The sequence below is a fragment of the Penaeus chinensis genome, chromosome 16 (assembly GCF_019202785.1).
Source record: "Penaeus chinensis breed Huanghai No. 1 chromosome 16, ASM1920278v2, whole genome shotgun sequence".
In the NCBI taxonomy this organism is placed as follows: domain Eukaryota; kingdom Metazoa; phylum Arthropoda; class Malacostraca; order Decapoda; family Penaeidae; genus Penaeus; species Penaeus chinensis.
Genome location: NC_061834.1, coordinates 24,723,538 through 24,747,537, shown reverse-complemented (window position 1 = coordinate 24,747,537; position 24,000 = coordinate 24,723,538). Strand labels below are relative to the sequence as shown.

Here is a 24,000-nt window from a genome sequence, read left to right as displayed (position 1 = left end):
ATGTGGCTTGCTTACAGAATGTTATCTTTATGAAGTGGATCTGTGCACAAAGTAAGGCACAAACATAATTCCTCAATTCGTGTTTATGAGAATTTCAGTTTAACTCTTGAGTTGAATAATTATTTTTTCATGTTTTAAGAAATGTTATTGGCTCTATAGAATGTGGTTTCACCTGATAGGTCTTCTTTTATATAGAAGTAGAGAGACTAAAGATACATGATTCTATGGTATGTAGCAGCACAAGCGAATGTTAGTTATATGTTCGATACATTGTGTATTGATAATACTAACATTTTTTTTATATATATATAAACTTTATGGACTATGGGTATCACAAAAAGACAGCATGATTGTTATGGTATGCTGTGGGAAATCAAATTACTCAAAATTCAGATAGGATGGTACAATTATTGTCAGTATGAAGTTGGTGTATACAGAAGCAAACTTGAGAATGTCAGCTGACAGAAGTGGTCCTATTAGATTTCATGCAAATTGGATACTTTGAAATATCCATGACATAATTTATATGATCTCTGCTGTAAAAATAGAGATTTCAGTCCTCTTTCCAGCCAGTGCTATGTCAAACTACTGTGAAAGTGCTATGAAAGTGAGGTCTTTTGTAAGTAGAAATGGTAGTTAAGACAAGTCATTAGCATATGTCTAGTAAGATTTTCTTTACACAATATTTTCATGAGAAGCATTCAGACTTTATGGCATTAGGAATACTTTTGTGGAAAAAACATGATGACTATTATGTAGATATAACTATAGATCCCTGCATTTCCACTATAATTTTGGTATGTTATATTACATGTGAAAATGTAAAAAATATATATAATCTTGTAATGAGAAGGCATAATTACTGAAAGAAATCATTGTTACTCATGTTCAGCATTTAATAGGTAACCCTAGTTTTGCCAAAGTTACTATACTGCATCTTTGTTTATAAACATAATGTTTGTGTACAGTATTTGTATGAAATGAGAACCTGCTATACATGAAGCAGTGTTACCGAGATCCTGCCACATATATGGGGGCAGTGTTATAGCATCAGTGTTATGTAGATGAAATCATTGTTTGTCAGTTGAGCTTGGGAAAGATGAAAACATCTTTCCCACTGCTGCCATGTACTGTACAACATGGTTAATATCACAAGTATTCTTGTCACTGACATTCCTCCTCAGTGATTCTTCACTGTGCATGTGTTCTCTTGCTTGAATCCATCCAAATTGACAACAGGTTAGACAAAAGGTTCAGTCAAGTTTTCTCAAGACAATGGCCTGTTATCCTTACTCCTGTGTCCCAGCATCTTACAGCAGTGAGGTAAAGCAGTGTGTGGTAGAGCATGATCTTGACTCAGTCATTACTGCAACATAAGATACTCTTACAGAAAGCTGAAGTTTTCTATTTATTTAGATGCTACTTGTAGAGTGCAGCATATGCATAAATTGGCAACTGTAAATGCATTTATATAAATTCTGTCTCTTTTGCACTTCTGTGATGACTCAGTGCTGTTCTTTAAATCATGCTCACCTTACTCAAATAATTGTTGTCTGATTATAGTTTATAAAATGAGAAAAACAGAGTCAAACAAGAAATTAGTAAAGAAACCAGAAGCAATCTGACAATAAAACCTCAGAGCTTTTTTACAAATTTTTCTTGTTCCTTTGCTCTTTGTACTTCAGCGTGGTAGCACACTGTGCTCTTCTTGAGTCTTGTCTGGCAGTGATTAATGTACAGTTTTAACAGCTTTGGTCACAAAATATGTCCAAACTTATTTTATGTCCTCTGCATAAGACATTATTTTATGTATTTTCCTATATATTTGTGTATAATGAATAAATGTAAGTGTACCAAATAAGTGGAATTATTTAAAACCTCATTTGTTATAGGATTTATTTTCATCCACTCTTATCTCCTCCTGCACAGTCTTCTACATTGTCTACCCCCCTCCTCCCCCAAATCTCATGCCATGGGGTCTGTGAGATGGAGACTGGGACACAATATTGGGGATCACCCCTTCGGCTCAACTAGTTTTGCATAGCATGGTATTCCCTGTTTAGCTGTCTAGCCCTTACCCTGAGGGATGGACAATTTTTCTCCCCAACATACTTACCATGTAATGACATCTTTGCACTATTAATAAGGGCATTGAGGCTTACCCCTTTATCAGATAGCCCCATTGATACTAATTCTCCTGTTTCCCAGATCCCAGGCTCTTCTTTGACCACGACTCTGAGCACTGCTATTATTAACCCCTGCTGATTGCCTACTATCACCTCAGTCTAGTCCAAGTCTAGGTCAATACTAAATCTCTAGAAAACATTCCTCCACTCCCATTATCATCTACTTCATCTCCACCCCCACAACTTTCTTCACCAACTACGCCATCCTCCCTTATTATTACTATTACCATGCAACCTTATTGTCCACCTCTCCACCTCCCCTGTCAATGTTGGCTGTTCCACAGCCCAATTCCCTCTATGTGCCCAGCCTGGATATAATCGATCAAACTGCTTTGCATGTGTGCCAATTGTGGCACCTCCCATGTACTTTATAGAGGATGCCTTACCTACAAGTTTGAGTGTGAAAAGGCCTCACTCTATGTGAAGCCAGACAGGAAGCACTTTGACGAGGTATTTCTCTCATTCCTTACTCTAATAATGTCTTCATTCCAGTCAAATCCTTTTGCTTTTCTAAATCCAGACATTATCTCTTCCTCCTTGCCCAACTCGTTGCACAAGACAAACTAAACATTCCACCCAATCTTCTACCACATCCCCTCCTACATCAACCTCTCCCTCCGCCCCCCAAACATCTGTCTCCTCTTCTCCGCTTTATAAGAAAACCTTTGTTTCTCAGAACTCCCCACCCAATTCCACTGCAGAAACTCTGGAAGACAATCAAAAATATCAAATCATGACCCAAGATATGCCTACACTGCATCTATCCTTCAATCTCTCTGCTCACATTTCCTCTACTTCAAAGTAATTACTCATGTTATCCCTACACCCTTTCAACACATACCATTCCTCCCTTCCTTCCCCATCATCCCTTCCACTTCCCCCTGTCACAACACCCTCCTTCCCTGGGTTCTTTTTCTCCAGACTTTTCTCCTGAAGCTGATCTAATTGCAATTACCCCCCCTATTCTCCATTTATTAATGCCTACTGTATCCTACAGACATACTTGCAGAATCCCACCCTTCTTCCTTTGATAAATTTTATCTAATCACCTATGTTAATCCCTGCTTTATGCCATTTACTCATCTCTCTGCCCTCATCCCTTTGTGTCCTTTCAATGTCACACTATCCTGAACTGCTATTATTTTGATGTGTAGCACATTTAATCATCAGCTAACTCCTTTACCCTTTTCACTACTACACATTTTTATAGTTTTGTATGACCTTTGATGTCATACATTTATTTTACTTTGTAACCATTGTAACCCAAAGAGTGTGGTGGCAGTTAAAGCCACCAAGTATGAGGAAATATGGTTGGAGTTGGAAAGTAGTTTCAAAGGCTGTAAAGTCAGTAAGGAGTGAAAGGAAAAATTAATTGAAATAACAGCGACGAAGAAAGATGAAAAGGAGGTAAAACACTCCAGTGCAGGAGAGCCATAAATGAAGCAATTAACAGGTAATAAGGGTAGAAATGTTAAAATGGTGAAGTGTTAGGAGGAACATCAGGAGGCGACGTCGTGGAAGGTCATTGTTGTGGCAAAAGGAAGTCACGTGTACATCCAGGAAGGCAGGAATCTCCGCTATTATAGACCTCATGTGGAAGGTTAGGTTTAACGAAAGGTAATTTTGGCAATTTTATGTAGGACTTTCGGCGGTTTCTGAGGGAAATACTATAGCACTGTACTGATATTGCATCATAGTCATTTTCATAGACTGTACAATCCTTGTAGATAGGGCAATCAGCAATCAGATGGAAACGGTTTTGGTACAAGTAAGTATTAAGGGGAAAAGTGAGGTTGGGCAGGAACAAGTTTGCCAGTGAGGTCAACCCAAGTAGATAGTCCACTTGCTTGGGACTCAGATGATTAATGGTTATAGATCAAAATGAATGCACTATGCATCAAAGGCCATATAGCACTATAGAAAGGTGTAATAGTGAAAAGTATAAAGCTTAAATGTGCTACAATAGTATAGCAGTTCAGGTATTGAAAAGGGTAAAGAGGGGTGAGGGTAGAGAGCGTGAGTAAATGGGTGATGAGTGATCAGATCAAAGTTGCCAAAGGAAGAAATGTGAGATTCTGTATGTATGTCCATATGGTGAGATTAACAAAAGGAGATAGGGAGGCTTAAGTGTAATAAGACTACAGTTTAAGGAGAAATGTTAGGAAGGAAAGAATCCAGGGAAGGAGGTTGTTGTGGATGTCAGTAGTTGCTTTAAGTGTAGAGGGAATGGGAAGAAAGAGATTGGGGATTGATACTTTTGAATGTTTTCGAGAGTTTCTGAAGTGGAGTTGGCTGGGGAGGTCTGAGAAACAAAGGTTTTCTTATGAGAATGAGAAGAGGGTGTGGTAGAAGATGGGGTGGAACAATTAGTTTGTCTTATGTGAGGAGTTGAGTGACGAGGAGTAGGAGGTACCAGGGAAGTAGAGATTGGAATGCCTGGAATGGCAAAAGGATTTGACAGAGAGGGAGGGGGTAGAATTGGGTTGTAAAAACCTCTTGGGAGGGAGAGGAAGGGGCGGAGCAAAAGACAACATTGGAGTAGGGAGTAAGAAATACTTTGTCTGCCTGCTTCCTGCAGAGTTTTGAATTGCCACTTCAGACTCAAACTTGTAGGTAGGGCAAGCCCTGTAAATATATTATGGGAATCATCACCATTGGCACAAGTGCATGGTTGTGCAGAGCAGTTTGATTGATCATAAGCAGGTTAAGAGCAGCAGTATTTAGGTAGGGTGGCTTAGATGCCAAAAGTTGATATGGTTGGACATATCAATTTACATAGATATGAAGGGGAGGTCATATCTATGGAAAATAATCTTGACAATATTGGTGGAGGATTTACGGCAGCAGGCAGGCAAATAAGTCTGACTAATCCCTGCCATAGACAAGGCCGTCGGCTAGCGAGATGGAGATAGTTCCGGTACAAGTATTGAGGAAGAGTTTGCCAGTGAAGTCAGAGTAGATAATGTTTTAACTTGGAATTTGGATGTATCTGACAAGGTAGGAACAATTGGGGCGGATGTGGAAGGAAAATGCCAACTTGTTTTTGAAGTCATTGTTGGAAGAAGAGCATGTTGTCAGATTAAGGGGCTGTAGAGGAGATCACAAAAATCAACCCCGTTTGGCTTGGCTAATTAAAATGGTTTGTAGAGGTGCGCTAGTAGAAGGACGAGGCCTTGTGGATTGGTTAATGTTTACGTCTTTGTCGTGAGGGTGGCTTAGTAAATGTAAACTGAGGCCCAATGTTGGGGATCTCCCTTACCTTAGGCCTCAGCCCTCAACTCAGCTGATTTTGCACGGTCTTTTGTTCTCCTTCTTCCCATTTCCTTGTCTTCCCCAACTCCTTCCTCTGTCTAATTCCTAAGATGTAAGAGCTGTGTTGAAGGGTTGAAAGGCTGACTTTGCACCAGTCATGAATGGCCTCAGGGAGCCATGGGCGCGGTATTCCTTTGGTTAACTGTCTTCTCCATGTATTTCAGGCTCACATAACCAGTGCTACACTCTTTCCCCAAGTTCCCACATCAATATTGCCCTGTCAGCACATATCAACCCCCACTCCGTCAATATCAGAAATGTTGGCATTTAACCCTTCAAAGCACACTGTCACTCCACAGCCCGCTGCCTTCTCTGAAACCAACCTGCTCATGACGTTCAAACTGCTCTGTACAATCATGTATATGTGCTAATTGTGGTGGCTCCCATAATGTACTTGAAATGGGGTGCCCTGCCTACAAGTTAGAGTCTGAGGTATCAGTTCTCATATACAAACATGGCCTCATTCCATGAAAGGCCAGACAGGAAGTGCGCCAACAAGGTTTTTCAATCACTCCCTACTCCAATACCATCCTTCACTCAACTCCTTTGCTCTCTCCCCAAGTAGTTGCTACATCTTCCTCATTACCACTTCCCCCTACTACTCAAGTTCCCACTTCTACTTCCCCTACTTCCCAGTCAAAACTCTTTTCCATTCTAAATACTGATACTCCAATATCCACAACTCCTCTTATTTCTCAACATATCTATCGTATCAGACAATCCAAACATTCCACCCCATCCCCAAACACATCCCTTCTCACATCTACATCCTCTACTATCTTCTCCACACCTCCTTATGCAAATCCTTTGTTTCCCAAACCTCCCCGCCCGAAAACCGTTGAGGAAATTAGAAATTTCCTAAGCAAGACTCAAGAGAAAATTCTTCTCTCTCATCCATTCCCCATTCGTGCTACATTGAAAGTGATAACTGACATCCATCCTCCTCCTCCTCATATTCACCTCTACTCCCTCCCAACATACCCTATCTTCTCCTCTACCCACACCAAAACCCCCTCCTTCCCTACCACTCCTTCCTAGATACACTTGTGAATCCCTTTTATTAAAATGTCCTTCCCCGGACCCCACCTTCCTTGATGAACTTCCCGATACTACACCCTCACCTCCTTCCTCTGACCCCCCTTAATCCCCAGGTACTCCTCCTCCTTCTTCTCAGAAATCCATATCTACCCTTATCACCCGTTGATTGATCCACAATGACTCTTCTACAGTGACACATGCGAGGTTTTCGTTCTCACAGACATCTTCGTCACCTCATGTCTTCATCATCTGTCTGCAAGAAACCTTCCTAACACATTCTCCAGTACCTATTTCGGTTTATAATTTCATATCATTCCCTCACTCTCTACATTCATCCATAAAAAAAACACCATACGCTATACCTCCCTTTCAAACATCTGTCCCTTGCACAATGATACGCATCTTTCTTCGCTGTTGGATAACAGTTGTTTCCGTTTACTTCTCTCTTTCTCTTCCCATTGATTTTCATCATGCCTTCGAAACTTTTTTTTTCTCAACTTCAATCATCATTCCTTATAGTCTGTAATTTCAGCTGTCACTACACTCCTTGGGGTGACTTTACCACTACTTCCCGAGGCCGTTCCCTAGAACGCTTTCTTTCTAACACTGACCTTAACTTCTCAATTTACATCGCCCCACTCATTTGCACATGCCTTGACATTTCTCTTTCCTCCCCTTCCCTTCATCTCGATTCTCACTGGTCAGTTCTGGACTACCTCCCCTATAGTGATCACTTCCTTATTATCTCTCCTACTTCCTAACCCTCCTCTGCTCTCCCTCTTCCTCCACCTTCCTTCTCTTCCACATCAAACATGCTTTCTTATTTCACAATCAGTATCCTGAGTAATGCTTTCACAGCTATTCCCCGAACTTCCCGACCATACACATCTAAAGGTGTTCCATGGTGGAACACTGAATGCTCCAAAGCGCTTCGATTGAAGAGTGCTGCATGGAGTAGTTATCGCTACAAGCAAAATACCCCCAACCAAACATCAGCTTTTATCAGTTTTAGAAGAGCATCAGCTCAACTACGTCGCACAATCCAAATCTCAATTAAAACCAGCTGGCAAAATTACATCTCCACAATAACCTCCTCTACACCTATTTCTACAGTATGGCGTAGAATCCATAAACTATCAGGGAAGCATCCCCCTCGTCTTGCCCCAGTCCTCCACATCCGTATCACTCACTGAACTACTACTGAACTTTCTGAATGGCGTAGAATCCATAAACTATCAGGGAAGCATCCCCCTCGTCTTGCCCCAGTCCTCCACATCCGTATCACTCACTGAACTACTACTGAACTTTCTGAATATCTCGTTCAAGTCCGTAGTGGCTCCCACCTTTCTTCCCAACTCCACTCCATTAAAACACTTCCATCTCCTTTTCCTTATCCTCTGCAGAACACTACGATGCCCCCTTCTCCGCTACTGATCTCCTTTCTGCCTTGTAGTCGTGGCATCTATTATTTGGACTGGTCTAAGTATTTTTATGGAGTGATTGTTGTGGGTGCGAGTGCCCAGGTATGGCTAGGTGCTGAAGGTGAAGTGGAAATCAACGGGGAGCTGTAAGCTAAGGACTAGGTGAGTTCTTGTGTTGCTGCTGCTGTTGTCGAGACTGGGAGAGTCCGGTCTCTGCAGTGTTTCAAGATAAGCACCTGCTGCTGAGAGTGCGGAGACACTGCTGTGGACCTGATGTGACCCAACTTGGAAATATGCTGAACTTCATGTTACGGGGTCGTGCTGCAACAGGTACTCCCCCTCTAGAGAGTGAGCTCTGCGAGCGAGCGAGCGAAATTATCCGCCACAATACCTTCCTCCCATATCTGCTCCTCTATTTCCCCTGATACACCAAAATCAGACACCCATTCTATCCTTCTCACTCATTTTCTCAATCATACCTCAACCCACTCCTCCAGCACACATTTATACAGGTGGCTCAAAATCTCTCTCTGGTGCTGGTAATCTATAATCTTTCCTTTTATACCTATACCTTCAACTTTCCACTTCCACCTGAACCCAGTGTCCTTACAACTGAATTGTGTACAATCCTATTCGTATTAGAACGCGTGTCCTCCATCCAGTTCTCATCGTTCACAATTTTCACCGACTCATTATCTCGTACAATCTCGACAAGCAATCAACCCTCTTGTCCGGAAAATTCAGGACCAACAATTTAATTTAAACATATAACACAACACTCATTATTTGCTGGACAACCAGTCACATTGGGATCCTCGTCAATGAACATGCAGATACGCTAGCACACTCCGCCACCTTGTCCACATCCCTTTACTCCAGATTTTCCCATATACCAGCCTTCTGCCTACTTCCCTCACCATAACTCTGCTCTTCCTCACTTCCCAACCTATTGGACATCCTCTCAGAATTCCCTATATTTTCTTTAGACAACATATTCTTCTTCTTATGCATAAATATCCTCCATTTGATCTAATTGCCCTAACCCTTAACTCCTTCCCCTTTTAACAACCTTTACCTTATACTATACGCCATCAGTTCACACTCTTTACCCTTTGCTATCATACTACCCTCTAGTAGATTAAAACTATTAGGGAAGAAATGTGTGATTCTGCAAGAATGTATGTAGAGTAAAGTAGGGATTAGCAAAAGGAGAAAGGGGGGGTTTCAAGGTGGTTAGATCACGGTTTCAGGAGAAAAGTCAGGAGGGAGAGAGTACAGGGAAGGGTGTTGTGACAGAGTCACATGTGTATCCTTGGAGAAGGTAGAGGGGTGATGCAACTGAATCAGAAGGGAATAGATGGGTGGATATCGGCAGTTACCTTGAGTGTAGAGAGAATGGGAGAAGGGAGAGATTATAGGATGGATGCAGCGTAGGCATGTTATCTTGGGTCATGATTAGAGTTTTGAATGTTATCTTGGGTCATGATTAGAGTTTTGAATGTTATCTTGGGTCATGATAAGATAGTTTTGAATGTTATCTTGGGTCATGATTAGATAGTTTTGAATGTCTCCGAGAATTTCTGAAGTGGAGCTGGTTGGGGAAGTCTGAGAAACAAAAGTTTTCCTATGAGGGGAAGAAGAGGGAACAGATGTTTCAGGGGTGGAGGGAAAGTTTGATGTAGGAGAGGATGCGGTAGATGGGGTGGAACGTTTAGTTTGTCTTTACGATAAGTTGAACGAAGAGGAAGAGGTTTAGGTACCAGAGAAGTAAGGGCTGGAGTGTCTGGAATAGTCGAGGAGATCGGGGTGTCTGGATTTAGAATGGCAAAACAAATTACTGGGAGAGGGAGGGCTAAATGGGATGAGGATACTGGGGATTTCGAAAAATCTTAGGAGGAAGGGGGAGGGACAGACCAAAGGAAGGAAGAGAAAAACCTAGTCTACAAGCTACCTGTCTGGCCTCATGTAAAGTGAGGTCAAGTTTGAATCTGAAATTTACCACCTCAAACTTGTAAGCAGGGCAGTACTTATAAAATATATTACGGGAGCATCCACAACTGGTACATGCATGTGATTGTGCTGAACAGTTTGATTGATCATGAGCAGGTTGGGCACATTGCTGTGGGGCGACAATGTTTGGCAGGATGGCCTAGAAGCCAGCAATTCTGACATTGACGGGGGAAGGTCAATAAAGTCGGACAGGGAGGTACTCTGCCAATATAAACTTGAAGTTAAGTCTACCGAAAGTAATCTTGGCGATATTAGTGGAGACTTACATGGACTCTGTAGTCCACAAGGCAGGCGAGTAGGTAGATGGGGTGGAACGTTTAGATTGTCTGGTGCGAAAGGTAAAGTGAGGAGGAAGAGGGGTGGGCACTGGGGAAGTGGTAGAGATTGGAGTATCTGGATTTAGACTGGAAAAGGAATTTGACTGTAAAATACATTATGGGAGATATCACAGTTGACACACATGCGTGATTGAGTAGAGCAATTTTAATTGGCATGGCCAGCTTGGGCCCATGGAAGGCAACGGGTTGTGGAGTGACAGTGTTTGAATAGGTGGCCAAAATGCCAGCATTTCTGACACTGACTGGGAAGGGGACGATATGATCGGACAGGTCAGGACACTACACCAATATGAACTTCATGTGGAAGTTAGGTCTACAGAAGCTGATCTAGGCAATACTGGTGTATGACTTCTGCTGGCCTATGTACTGTCACTACATCATAGTCAATAAGGCAGGCAAGCAGGTCGTTTTCACAGTCTGACCAGTCCTTGTCGTAGATTGGACAATCAGTCAGGGACAGGGCTGTCAATCCAGTAATATCTGCTTTTCCAGTACCCCATGACGTAGCAGTGAAATAGTAATGACGGAGTCGGTTGGGTGTGATGTCCGAGGCGGTAGATGATAGATACCAGAAATGACAGGATAATTGTTTATATAATATCATATACAGATATATAGAATATATTGTTTAACCGAAATATACATGAAAACATATTTTATGGCGGTTCTTGGTATTAGTATTGATGACGTCACATAGTCCCACTCGCAAATCCTTGTGGGGTAGGCAGTGCATGACGTGCCGTGCCCATGCCAAAACAATAGGTGCTGAAATAGATTACCATATGCTCACAAAAATAAGCTTTTAAAGGAAACAAATTGTGACATCATAGTTTCGGAGCTGTAGGAGGAATCACAAAGAATCGGTCACTTGGCTGGGCCCAAAAGAATACTCAACAGGTTTGCAGAGGTGGAAGCAGTAGAAGGACGAAGGCGGGAGGAAGATGGGGTGGTATGCAGTAGGAGATAGAGTGGTCATTAGCGGCGTATTCAAAATATAGTGATAGCATAAGTGCTATATGAAATCAAAGGTCACACGGCGCTATTGTAAAGTAGAATAGCAAAAAGGGTTAGGAACGAGTTAATGATTAGGGTAATGTTGCAGGTTGAACAGTACTAGAGGGTAGTATGGTAGTTAAAAGGGCAGAGAGGGAAACTGGTGGGGTATAGTATAAGGCAAAGGTTGTTAGAAGGGGAAAGAGTTATGGGAGTATGAAGCATTATGATAAAGTAGGGATGAAAACGGAAAAAATTGGTGTAACGATAAGGATTAGTGGACAGAAGGGGGTGAAGAAAAGGAAAAGGAGAGAAGTTGAGGCGAGGGCTGAGGGCCAAGGTAGGGGTGATCCCCTACACCGGGCCTCAGTCCACATCTAAGCCCTCACCCTCGATAACAAGCAAGGGATTGGGGGTATTAGTATTGGGGGCCGGAGCCGTGGTCAAAGGAGAAGCAGAGGTCGGGAAACCAGAGAAATCAAGTTTAGACTAGTGATGAATGCTCCTAATGAGGATAGTCTTTATTGGCCATGGTAACCCTGAAATAATTAGGGATAAGAAACGGTCTGATCCTTTGGCGAGAGCCGTGCTGAAAGGATGTCAGCAGAATAAGGGGAAGAAGAGCAGGAATAAGAAAGGGGGAGAGTAAAAAGGACCATGCAAAATTAGTTGATTTTTTGACAAATTTCTGCCGCGTTACTAGCGGTTTATTCAAAATGCAGCGATAGGGTGGGGCTTGGGGGTGAAGCCCCCCATGTATAGCATTATGATAAAAGTATTGTGGAGAAAAGGGCAAAAATGAGTTAACGACTAGGATAAGTGGATAGAAAAAAGAAAAGGAAAAGAAGTGGGGAGAAAAGATTTAAAAAAACGTTGAAGCGAGGGCTGATCTCCTACACCCCACCCCAACTCACATCACCGAGCAAGGGATTGGGTGGATCACTGGGACTCGGATGTAATTATGAGAAAACGGACGATCGAGGCAGCTGCGAAAGGCAACTTGATTTTGGAGGCAATGCTTGAAGAGGAGGGCGTTGTCAAAGTATGGGTGTAGAGGGGATCAGAAAAATCGATCCCATTTGGCTGGGCTAAACAGTATTCAGGTTTAGGTATAGTAGTAATAAGAGCAGGTGGGAGCAGATGGTTTTGGGAGTGGAGGATATGAACTCGAGGATGTTGAAAGAGGAGGAATGTTTTTTGGAGGTTGAGTAAATGACCTGGTTATGTTTGGCCTTGACTGAAGTGGTAGGCGGTGTTGAGAAGGGAGTTGTGTTCAGAGTCGTGGTCAAAGGAGAAAGGAGCATTGGGAGAATTTAAATGTGGGGCTAGAAAACCAAATAGGGGAATATCGTGCCCATGGCTCCCCTAGGGCGTTTGTGAGTGGTACAGTCAGCCTTTCAATATGGCTCCCATATCTTAGGAAGTGGGCAGTGGAAGGGGGTTGGAAAAGAGAAGGAAAAGGAGGAAAAGAAAAGACCTTGAACAATTTGTGAAGCCTAGGGCTGAGGCCCATGGCAGGGAAGATCTAGGCTTGGTCTTCGTCACCTGTGTCCCCAAAAGGCATGAGATATTGGGTAAATTTTACACTATATATCAAGTTTTAGATTTCGAAGGGAGGAGTACTAATGTGACTTTCTTAATCTTGTATTGTCTAAATTTGGAAATAGAAACTGCAAAAGTGAAAATCGTTTAAATTTTTATTCAAGATATAGAAATATGAAAATAATATGTATGACAGGAAAAAGAAGAAAAGCACATTGCACTGGAACTCTAGGAAAAACTATTCATCAGTGTACCTGGTCCCAAAGTTTGTACATTTGAATAAAAACAATTTTACCCCTAAAAAGGTTCAATAGCTAAAGTAAAGAGCAGGATTTTCAAGAACAATCAGAACTAGAAATCCAGGCACCTTAATTGGATTAATCACTGGTCATTGTTTCCTAGGCAGTACAACTTGTAGTTTGTTTACATGTAATGCTTTGATAGCAACAAAGAAATGGCATTCTACTCTCAGTAAAACAAAAAGATTCAAATGCTGGTGTGAAATTACGATTATTCTGCACTTGTTGAAACAAGCAACCTGCTACAAAGAATACCCCATTTTTCAGAAGGCACTGACATTTTTCCATCTATCACCACTCCTGCATTTGGAAGAATTTAGAAAGAGAAGCCTCCATCTGGCAAGTTACTGCCAGAAGAGAAATCATAGGCCTGGCCATTGGATGTGCTGCTTACAACATCATCAGCAACTTCTTCATTGAAGTAGTTCTCAATAATGTCAAGGGCCTTTTTGTATACATCCTCATTTTCATGATTCTGGAGTTCTTCAATCTTATCCAGACCACCACACTCTTCAATCATCTGGCCTAAGCGATCGACTTCATTCAATTTTTCTGCCGTCTGAAAATATAAGCGGTTTTTAGTAGTAAAAACTAAATTAATTATAATGTATTAAACTTGCAACCAATCAAAATAATAATGTAGTAGGGGAAGAAAAATTTACCTGAAGAATGTTGCCAATTCCATCAAGGACTACCATAACAGTTTTAGCATCTTTGGTTGTCAAGAGGTTGCAGAAAGGTTGCAGGACTCCCTGACGCACCAACTCAACAATTTGTTCTGTTGAGCCACCAGAAGTGTAATTGGTAACAACCCAAGCAGCCTCTTTCTGGGCCTTGAAATCCCCCTGCAAAATTGTGTGTTAGTTATATATTCGAAAGCGGTTACAATCTCATTTAATAACAAAACTGGAATCAAGCTTTTTTTTTTTTTTTTTTTTTTTAATTACCTTTTCTAGGACTTCACAAATTGGTCGAATGAGCCCAAATTCAATAACAGACTGAATCTGCTCTACATTGCCAGCAGTTATATTTGAAATGGTCCAGGCAGCTTCCTTAACAATGTTGCTACGATGATGCCTCAGCAACTTGGGGAATACAGGTAGTGTTCCTGCCTTTATAACCACATCAGTCTGAAATCAGTGAAAGTGTCAGTCTCTACATCTAGTATATTATATCTAAGCAATCTACTTTAAACTTCAACAAAATGACCATAGTAATATATGTTGCACTACCTGAGAGTCATTGCCAGTGACAATGTTGCCAATGGCACGAAGAGCAGGAGTAACAACAGGAAGCTCATCGCAATTCAACAATTCTACCAGGCGAGGAACTACTCCTGCATTGATGACTTCTTGAATCTTTTCATTTGTTCCATCAGTCAAATATGACAGTGCCCAACAAGCATCAGCTGAAAAAAGGGGTACAGGAAAATTAATAATTATCTTCTAAACCTTTTTGTAATGTGTATTTTTCTTTGGTATTATGGCCTTCCTTAACAACCTTTACAAGTGACTTCACTGTGTACATTGGAGCAGATTCAATTTTGCAAATTGAAGTTATGAAAGCAACTTGGTTTACTCAGCAAAGCAAAATTCTAATTCATACAACTTAAAGCTGGATGAACAGCTACAGTATAAATGAACTATCAAGAGGGTTTATTTTATCCAATTAAGAGGTTTGGGCTGCTTTTAGTAAAAATACATTTTAGAATGGACTGCTCAAAGTAAACTTTGGATACTATCTCAGTAATATAGCATATACATAGCATTACCACAGGAAAACGTAGTGTTGGCAGTAGTACGGTTTTATTAAGGTTTTACACAGATAGCTACATAAATACTTAGCCACCAAGGTGCCAACAGGTAGAGCTAATGATAACCTGATTTCACATTTTTAATACTAATGCTATAAATATTTATATTATTGACAGCATTAATGTTACAAAAATTACAAATAGCCATGTAAAAAAGCATTAATTATTCACATTGGCTGCGAGTGATTACTGTTCAATAACTTCAAAAAAGTTTTTCTTAGTCCTTTACCATGGTCAAATGTGAATCAGTTAGCCTCACTGATATTGCAAGATGAGCTTGCACAAGTTGCGTAAGCTTTACAGTTGTGCTCATTTGGCACTGCCTTCATTTGTCAGGAAATAGCCCCGCTACAATGACAGTACCAGAAATATCTGGGTATCACTCATTCTGGTGACTTCTGGCAACCATCCAGTCTTTTGGCCGGAAGTCCGCTATGTATAATGGAACTTCCTGCTCGACTCGGTCTGGTGCGCTGTGGTGCCTATAGCTGTAACCATCATGACAAGTTGGTTTCTCATGATTGCTATAGGTGTGTATGGCTGTAAGAGGTTAACCCATTCGAGGATGCTTTGCTCATTTTTTATATCTTTTTGTGAAATTTCTGCCTTACCTGATTTCCCCTTTCCTTGAACTGGCGGGAAAATGTAGGCTTAGAGCCTCTTTATGGCCTCCTCTAAAATGTTTGTACCACAGCCGATAGCAGAAAGCAGGGTAATTTTGGGTTTCCAGTGCTTCCTTTTCTCCCTTAAGCAATTTACTCCCTGTGCAACCTAACATGTTTGATAAGAGAAAGGGGGCTCATCGTCATTAGGTTAAAAGCAAGAAAGGAATATGGCTTAACCCCCTTAAGAAGATGAAGAAAAAGTAGTAAAGAAAAAGAAGAAACTACTACGCTCAGGCGATCAATGGCAACGCGCTGACTTTGAGCGCGGGAGTTCGGTACATCAAGCCGAATCACCGCCTTGGAATGCTTTGGCACGTCGCTGTGGTGTACAGCCATACGCAACATTTCGAGGGGTTTGTTACGACGTCTAGAGACGTGACCCATAGGGAAGGTGTTAATCTAATCGAAAGGAATTTAGAGAAAAAGTAACCCACTCTGGAACCAGCAGTGTTTAACTATTTAGGCAAATTTAAAAAGAGGGCCCTTAGCCTAGTTTTGAGGGGTTATTTCTCCTCAATGACAACAGCCTGACTTCATGTCTTCACACTGAGAATGGGTTAACTAAAATTGGGCCAATCAAAACACATTTTATCCTAAAATCAACAGCCATATTACCAATATCTGTTCCAGTTAGGACTTTAATGGAAAAAACAAAATCTTGACTCACCTTGCACTTCTTTGTCGGGGTGGCTAATTAATTGGCTGAGGGCAGGAAGGCACTGCTTTACTACTTCAAAGGGTGGAGAAGGATTTTTGTTTCGACATAGGTTGCTGAGTGTCCATGTAACATTGCGCAGGAATGTGTGCTGCAATAAAATTCAAAATCATTTATTAAAAAAAAAAAAAAAAAAAAAAAAAAAAAAAAAAATGAAAATTAAGTAAGTATTACATATGATCAAGTTAACATACCTCAATTTCTGGGCCGATGAGTTCAAGGAGAGGTTTAACAATACCAGCTTTGATTACAAAGTCTCGGAGTTCTGGGCCATCTCCAGCTATGTTACCTAATGCCCATACAGCTTGCTCTGCAACATTGCTGTGAGGTGACCGCAACAGCTTTACAAAAGCTGGGACAGCACCTGAAGCTAAAAAGATAGATTCAAGTTAGAATCACCAAAATTATCCTAGAAAAAACAATCAAATCTGCTCATAACTGATATGAATAGTTTTACCTGCAACTGCCTGTGTCTGCTCTGATGTTCCAGAAGCAATATTTGTGAGGGCCCATGCTGCTTCGAACTGTAGTGGTGGGCTGAAAGATAGTGATATTTTAAAATGTGATTGCTTCATAAAAACAAGGTATTCTCTTATGTTAATGTATTCTTTACATGCTTTTTCCAAGAAGCTTGAGACCCCCCTTTCCAATTGGGGGTTATAAATTGGATAAAATACCTACAAAATTCACATTCTAGATTTTCTTCTTTTACACTACAGAACTTGAGACTACTTTACATCAACAAATGGCTTCCCTTTCATCCCTCTCTCAAATACAGTTTTAGGAACCAAAAGCCTGAAATACCTGTGCAAAATGATGTTTAATGATTAAAGCAAACATGCTAGACATGACATTATACAGCACTAAAAAAAGAATGTATTGCAAAGAAAAGGTGAAAAAAATATTTAAAAATGTCTTAATAGTCAATACAGCACTAAGATTGTATGGTAACGAAAAGGGTAAATGGGATAAAGCAGGCATTAACCCCTCAATGATAGTATCAAATCTCTTGGGGTCACTAAATATGGTGACTTCTGGCTGGGGATTCAATGAAGATGTTCAACAGGCTGGAGGTTGGGAAGAGAACAAGTGAGGCAAAGCAGAGGTACAGGCTGCAATAAATTGGGGATAGGACAATTTCTGGCAATGTCCAGATACTTGGTGCTGGAGTCCACTACAAGTAGCAGAACTTCTTGCTCCAAGTGCTCTGGCGCATTGCCATGTGTACAGCTGCAACCCGTAGACCAAGGGATGTTATGACGCTTATGTACATGACCCATCTGTAAAGGGTTAATGGGTGATAAGGTTAGAAGTTGGTGCAGACTGAGTGGTGGGAGAAAAAGGGGACAGATGTCTGAAGAGTAGAGGAAGTGGTAGGTGGTAGGTGTTAGAGATAATGTGGTAGAGGAAGTGGTAGGTGGTAGGTGTTAAGAGATAATGTGGTAGAGGAAGTGGTAGGTGGTAGGTGTTAAGAGATAATGTGGTAGAGGAAGTGGTAGGTGGTAGGTGTTAAGAGATAATGTGGTAGAGGAAGTGGTAGGTGGTAGGTGTTAAGAGATAATGTGGTAGAGGAAGTGGTAGGTGGTAGGTGTTAAGAGATAATGTGGTAGAGGAAGTGGTAGGTGGTAGGTGTTAAGAGAGAATGTGGTAGAGAAGATGGTAGCAATTGGAGTTCCTGGATTTTGAATGATAAAAGAACTTGACTGGGGGGGGAGAGAGGGGGCAGATACAGACACCTTGAGATGAAGGGAGAAAATCAAAGTGAACAGCATTGGAGTAGGGAGCAAGAGGAAATCCTCATCCATGTGATTCCTGTCTAACCTAGTGAGAGGCCAGATTTGAATCACTTGTAATGCATAATGACCTTGGTGGACAATTTAGAATGGATTAAGTGACAGCAAGCATTGAGGAGGGAGGTAACAGTACCAGTGGTCAGAGTAATCAAAAGGAGTTGAGTTAGGAATCTAGAGAAGTTAATTTCAAATATACTGGTTGATAAAGGGCAAGCCTCAATTTCCATAAACTTACAAAATTTTAATTACTGGTCATGGTGAGCCTGAAATGTGGGGCCATTTTAGTATTCTATTCCTAACCTTGACCTAATTGCCCAATCTAATTCAATGCATAATCCAAGCCACCCCAGAACATTATGAATGTTATAATTTGCTTACAATCAGAACAAAATTAAACAGTTACATTTAAACCAATTGGCTAACATGTATAGGAACTTATACAAGAGACTTGGTACCAAATGAGCAGAATAGCATGATAAACCCTTTGCACAAGCCAAGCTGGTCTCAATCATTATTACAATCCTAATACATTTCATTTCTGCTGGGAATGTATGTACACCAATTATATTCTAGAAATGTGTTTAAATAGACAGCTCCAGAAGTACTCCATCATCAAGTAGTCCATAACCATCTCATACCGGTTTACCTTTTACCTTGATTTTCAGAAAGGGCAAATCAGGCAAGGTCACATATGCCCACCAAGTAACTCCTAATTGGACCAGTTACTAAGGGTCCATCTAGGTGTACATGAAGATTTTAAAAATTAGTGTACAGTACATATACCCATCAGAAATTACTTGAAGTATAAATTTTAAGAAAATAAATAATTCATACTTGTCTGCTCTATCAAGGAATGCGACAAGAGGTGTAACCATGCCAGCATTAATAATGGCATCTATGGGAGGGTTGCGCTCTCGAGAAAGCATCTTTCTTGCAGACTGTGTGGCTACGACTTGCTTGTTTGTGTCATTGCAAGTGATGCCATTAATAATCTCTTCCAAACACATGGTAGGACCCTGGAAAGGGAGAGGAGAGAAAAATAATTAACAAGAAATGTTATTACAAACAAAATTATCTACAAAGCATTCAAAAATGGATGCAAGTTCTAGGCAAAAACCTACAGATGTATTCTGTTCCTGAAGGGGTGAAGTTGGGTCGTCAAGAGCAACATTTCGTCTCTTCAAAAGTTGTTCGTCTTTTTTGGCTTTACGAAGTTCTACACTGGTTTCCTGGCGACGTCTGCGCATCTCCTGTAAAGACAAATGGAAGTCATTGTATAAATCAATTTCAATATAATTCACATCATTACATCTTGTATTCTTTAAGGAACCTGCACAGCTATACCACATGCCCTGGGGGCATTCCTGGAAGGGGAGCAGCATATGTAATACTATGACTGGCTACTGTATAGAGTGAATTTTAGCAGAAATCTTTTGCCTACCATGCATGAAAGATGTCAGGCACCAAAACATGGGGCTCTTTTGCTGATCTTGTTACCCTGTAACCTTTATTTTTGTTTACAAGATAAGTCATGTCAACTACTCCCATTGTCTTTTGGCACTGCTTGGAGTATGAAAAAAGGAAATTACTGAAGCAGTGATGGCATAAGCCTTGTATACCACTGCTTACAATCTGATTTCATTTTAAAGTTTAGTGTGACTCAAATCCCCCCTTTTCTTGTACACAGTAATATACCTATTTATTCAAATGGACTATGTACATAATAAAGCTACTACAAGTTTGATCTTGCAACTTAAAATGCACATCATGTATCTCTGAATATGAAAAAACACTAAAAACAAGTTTTGCATACAAGTGATATAAAAAAGTTACATTACTTTGTTGGTATGGACCCTAACCATATCATAAAAATGCCAGAGGCAAGCCCAGTCAGCAAATTACCTTGAGTAGAGGCCAAACCAGCCCCATATTCTCCAGGTCATGGGTAAATTGTCAAGAATTGTTTGCTAACATCTTTCCTGGCATGAATGTTGTGTAGGGAATATGGAGCTGAATGGTGCGACCCACCATTAAGCCCTCCAGTCTTCCCTCTGCCCTTCTTATACAATAGTATTAATATTTTCTATATTCAAATCATTTTAGTGTACTGCAACCTCTGCTCTACTTGTACTTACATCCATATCTTTCCCGGCATTTTTGAAGCTCTTGAGTCGGCTGGGGCCAGGACTGTTTTCACGTGCTGCAGCCGGAGCAGGCATGTTGGCTGAGGAATCCAGACTAACAAGCAAAAAGTGGTCAAACTGCAAAAAATATCTGGAAAATAATAGAAATATGGGAAAGGTTTAGGAAAATCATAAACAAATGTGACTGACATTGATAAAACCAATTAGTACCTACACCTTAGACTAACTGCCATATCTAAAAACTCAGGGTCCCCAAACATTACCCTGAAGTGTTACCCATATAGAAATAATCATCTTTCCAAATTACAAGCCTTCCCACAGGTCTTTTCTTAACAGTTGGAATTCCTGGAAGAATTTGTAAAAAGAAAATAGGGACCTTAAAATTGTGCAATCTTACCCAAATCAATTAACCCAACTACCACAGGTACCCCCCCCCCCCCATTTCTTGAATTGGTGGAAAAATGGGGTTTCTAATACAATTGATACATACTGTTATGATTATTAAATTGTTATAAAAATCTTGGTAACATTTAAGACAATGAAATAATGCAAAAGTCCCTTTCCAAAAGCCAAGGAAAAGAGTAAATAGGTGAGATAGGTAGGACTAATAACTGTCTCCTTAGTGACCTAAGCACTTATAGAGCCATCTATGTGTAAATACAATAAACTTATTACCATGGGCATAGCATGTATTCTTGCCATACAAGCCAACTGGGTTAAATTTAAATTTCACATCCTGCTAGATCCAGTTAATACAGCCCTCATAAATATGGGCAGTATCAAGACTCCTTGCCTCCTTTTTGCAATGTTACTTTGCTATTTTCTAAGTCCTAGGCCTCATTTGTAAAACTAGCAAGATGGTAGATTCTCTTAAAACCCTATATTCTCTCTAGGAAGCGCAACTCTGTAATAATTATAAGTGAGTTTTGTCTTCTATCAAATCTGTAACACTGTTGCTGGTCACTGTGGGAAGGAATGGGATCCAGAGTATTGAAATGTGTCCTATCTGGAGCTGGTGCTCTTCTAGGTACAACTCAATAATCCTCCACAACACCCTTGTTTACCAGTGAAAATACAGCAAGAGCTTAATCTTCCTCCCAGAGCTTTGTGTACTCATAGGAAGACCTCACCTACATTTTTTTATGGTGGCCAATTTTAGGGGGTGGGGGTGTATTCCTATAAAATGTGTAAGTCCCAAGTTGCATATCTTACTCTCTAGCAAGTGTCCCAATACTATAATGAATTACCACAATGTATTAACCATTTATATTTGAATTCACTGAAATCCTGTTGCGATGAATGGCTTACAATCTTATAATATCACAGTTATAGTATGGATTTTTTTTTAACAGGTTTTTCAGCAATTCAACCATCCAATTATTAATGTAATATGAACAAATCTTGTTATTTTTCATCACAGACTATAAATGAAAGAATTGGTAACTTTACTAAGTGACTACAGCCTCCTTGAGACCAGGTTCCAAATATTCCAGCCACTCCTGGGGATCCACAATCTATGCCATATGAACCCAAATTTTCCCTAACCCTAGGGCTTCAACTGTAGACCCCAAACCCAATCACCGTATATCTGAGGGCTCTGCCCCCCAGACCCCAACCCAATTGCTGTGGAATTGCTCTCCAAGCAACATTTTCTTACATGATTTCATGTATCAGCAAGTCTAGTTTTCCCTTTATTTATGGTGTCATTAGACCGAGTCCCTGGTGCACCCATATAGTAAAGAATTACCCACATAATACTTTGGTAATTCTTTACAATATGGGTGCACCAGGGACTCGGTCCTTAATTCAATTACAAAATTTATTCATCAACCAAAGTTGCCATGACTACCAGAGGGGAGCATTGATGAGATTCAGTCCAACAACTACATCCCTCTGCTCTAGTCCATCTTACTCTAGCCATTCCTGGGAAATCCACAAACATTGTACGAGCCAAAAGCCTTGTCTATTAGCCTTACTTCCCTACTGGAGGCTCTGCCTATGGACCCCGCCCAATTGTTGTGGGCTTCCTCTCCGCATGGCACGTTCCAACATGTTTTCTTTATTTCTGATTCCCCCGCCCCACATGTTTATTTAATTCATTAGTTAGTTTGATTATTATATTGGCATTATTTTTTTTTGCAAATGTACATCAAAGTATTGTGTGTTCTAAACTTCATTATCAGCTTGTAAAGGTAGTACAGTATATGAAAAGATCGTTTTTCTGTCACTGTTCATTACAGGCAAAATTTACTTTGTACTACATGGCTTTCGGAAACAAAATACCATTATTTCTTGTCACGATGACTGCAACTTTTAGTTCTCTGTTAATGTGACAGAGCAACGCACAGATATAGAGGGGAATGCTCACTGCCATTCTATAGAGCAAAAAATTAATCAACACAAGAACAGCGGCAGCAGTCTCTATATACCATGAAATGACAAAATATCCACTACATATTGCTCAGACTAATTTCCCTACCGGGGGGAGGACCAAACTCATCATTCGGCAAGAATCTAAGGGATTTCACATAATCCAGATACCCTGCGGTAATCGTACAATGCGTCCTAACCAATAAACCAACCTAACCTAACCCTGTGGGATTTATACATTATGATTTATATATTACTTAGCCAGGGGGCTCTGCCTCCTGGACGCCCTTAGTAGTATATACGCCTAGCCAGGGGGGTATACTCATGGACCCCCATGATAATATATACACCTAGCCAGGGGGCTATGCCCCCTGGACCTGTGGTAATATTTACGCCTAGCCTGGGGGATACGCACCCTGGACCCCCGAGACTTTAGGAAAATATGATCTATATATCACCTAGCCCCCTAGACCCCCATTGTTAAACCATATACCTTTATATAGCAAAAGATCGAACTATTCTGCGCTTCCGTCTATGGTCAGAATTGCTTGGTTTCTAATAATTATTTTGGGCATTTGGGGCACCTGTTGGGCTCAAATATCAGGCTTTGATTGAGAATAATGCATTTTTCCTGTATATCCACAACGCAGCACCTAAAAAAACATTTCTCAGTGAATGGAGCCAATGGCCTGTCAAATCTCCTGGTGAGAACATGCATGCGCATAAGGTTATTGTACAGAATAGCGTAAATAATTACTAATTACCAAATGACGTAAAAGAAGTATAATACTAGAATAAGGCATTACATACATGAATTCGGAAAAACAGATGCTTGTAATAAAATAAGCCTTCTCACAAGCGCGTAGCAATAAATGGACTACTTGAGGGATCACAATAAGGAGTTACGTGTCACATTTGTTTTGATCCTCGCAAGATTAACATGGAAGGGGACTTTGAAAATGAAGGGTTGATCTTCTCTCTTCTCTGTCCTATATCTCCCTTACTTTAGATTTGCACACCTTTTGCCATAGATAAAAAGTGCATACACTTATTTTACTGTACTCTTGGTTGACATATACGGAAAGTTTCCCCCGTCTAGGGAATAAATAGAAGGTAAGAAAGGTTTGGTTTGGATTTTGGGTTTGCATGTCTTAGCTTTGGGACTGTCTTTGGAGGGTGTCTCACTCACTAGCAAATATCTAGTCCTCTACAAAAGCTTCAATTAGCCCTAGCTTAATGCATCAGTACCATGAAGATTAGAATGTAGGTCAGGTTAGGTTTAGGTTTTCGGGGACTGTCTTTGGAAGGTGCATCTCTCGGTAACAAATACCAACAGAAAATCTAGTACTATAGAGCCAGGC

At 40.7% G+C, this 24,000-nt stretch overlaps 1 protein-coding gene across 1 annotated transcript in view; it reads right to left on the bottom strand.

Moving 5' to 3' along the window:
- Positions 1-12,977: 12,977 nt before the first annotated feature.
- The window catches only part of LOC125033575 (importin subunit alpha-1-like), a 12,125-nt gene continuing 1,102 nt past the window's right edge, over positions 12,978-24,000 (bottom strand). The window contains exons 2-11 of the mRNA XM_047625205.1: positions 20,261-20,399; positions 19,247-19,375; positions 18,960-19,141; positions 16,790-16,869; positions 16,527-16,702; positions 16,285-16,423; positions 14,372-14,547; positions 14,087-14,269; positions 13,802-13,984; positions 12,978-13,698 (exon numbers count right to left, since the gene is read on the bottom strand). Of these exons, the coding sequence (XP_047481161.1) occupies positions 13,456-13,698; positions 13,802-13,984; positions 14,087-14,269; positions 14,372-14,547; positions 16,285-16,423; positions 16,527-16,702; positions 16,790-16,869; positions 18,960-19,141; positions 19,247-19,375; positions 20,261-20,344 (1,575 nt within the window). The 5' untranslated portion in view covers positions 20,345-20,399 and the 3' untranslated portion in view covers positions 12,978-13,455. The remainder of the gene's footprint in view (positions 13,699-13,801; positions 13,985-14,086; positions 14,270-14,371; positions 14,548-16,284; positions 16,424-16,526; positions 16,703-16,789; positions 16,870-18,959; positions 19,142-19,246; positions 19,376-20,260; positions 20,400-24,000) is intronic.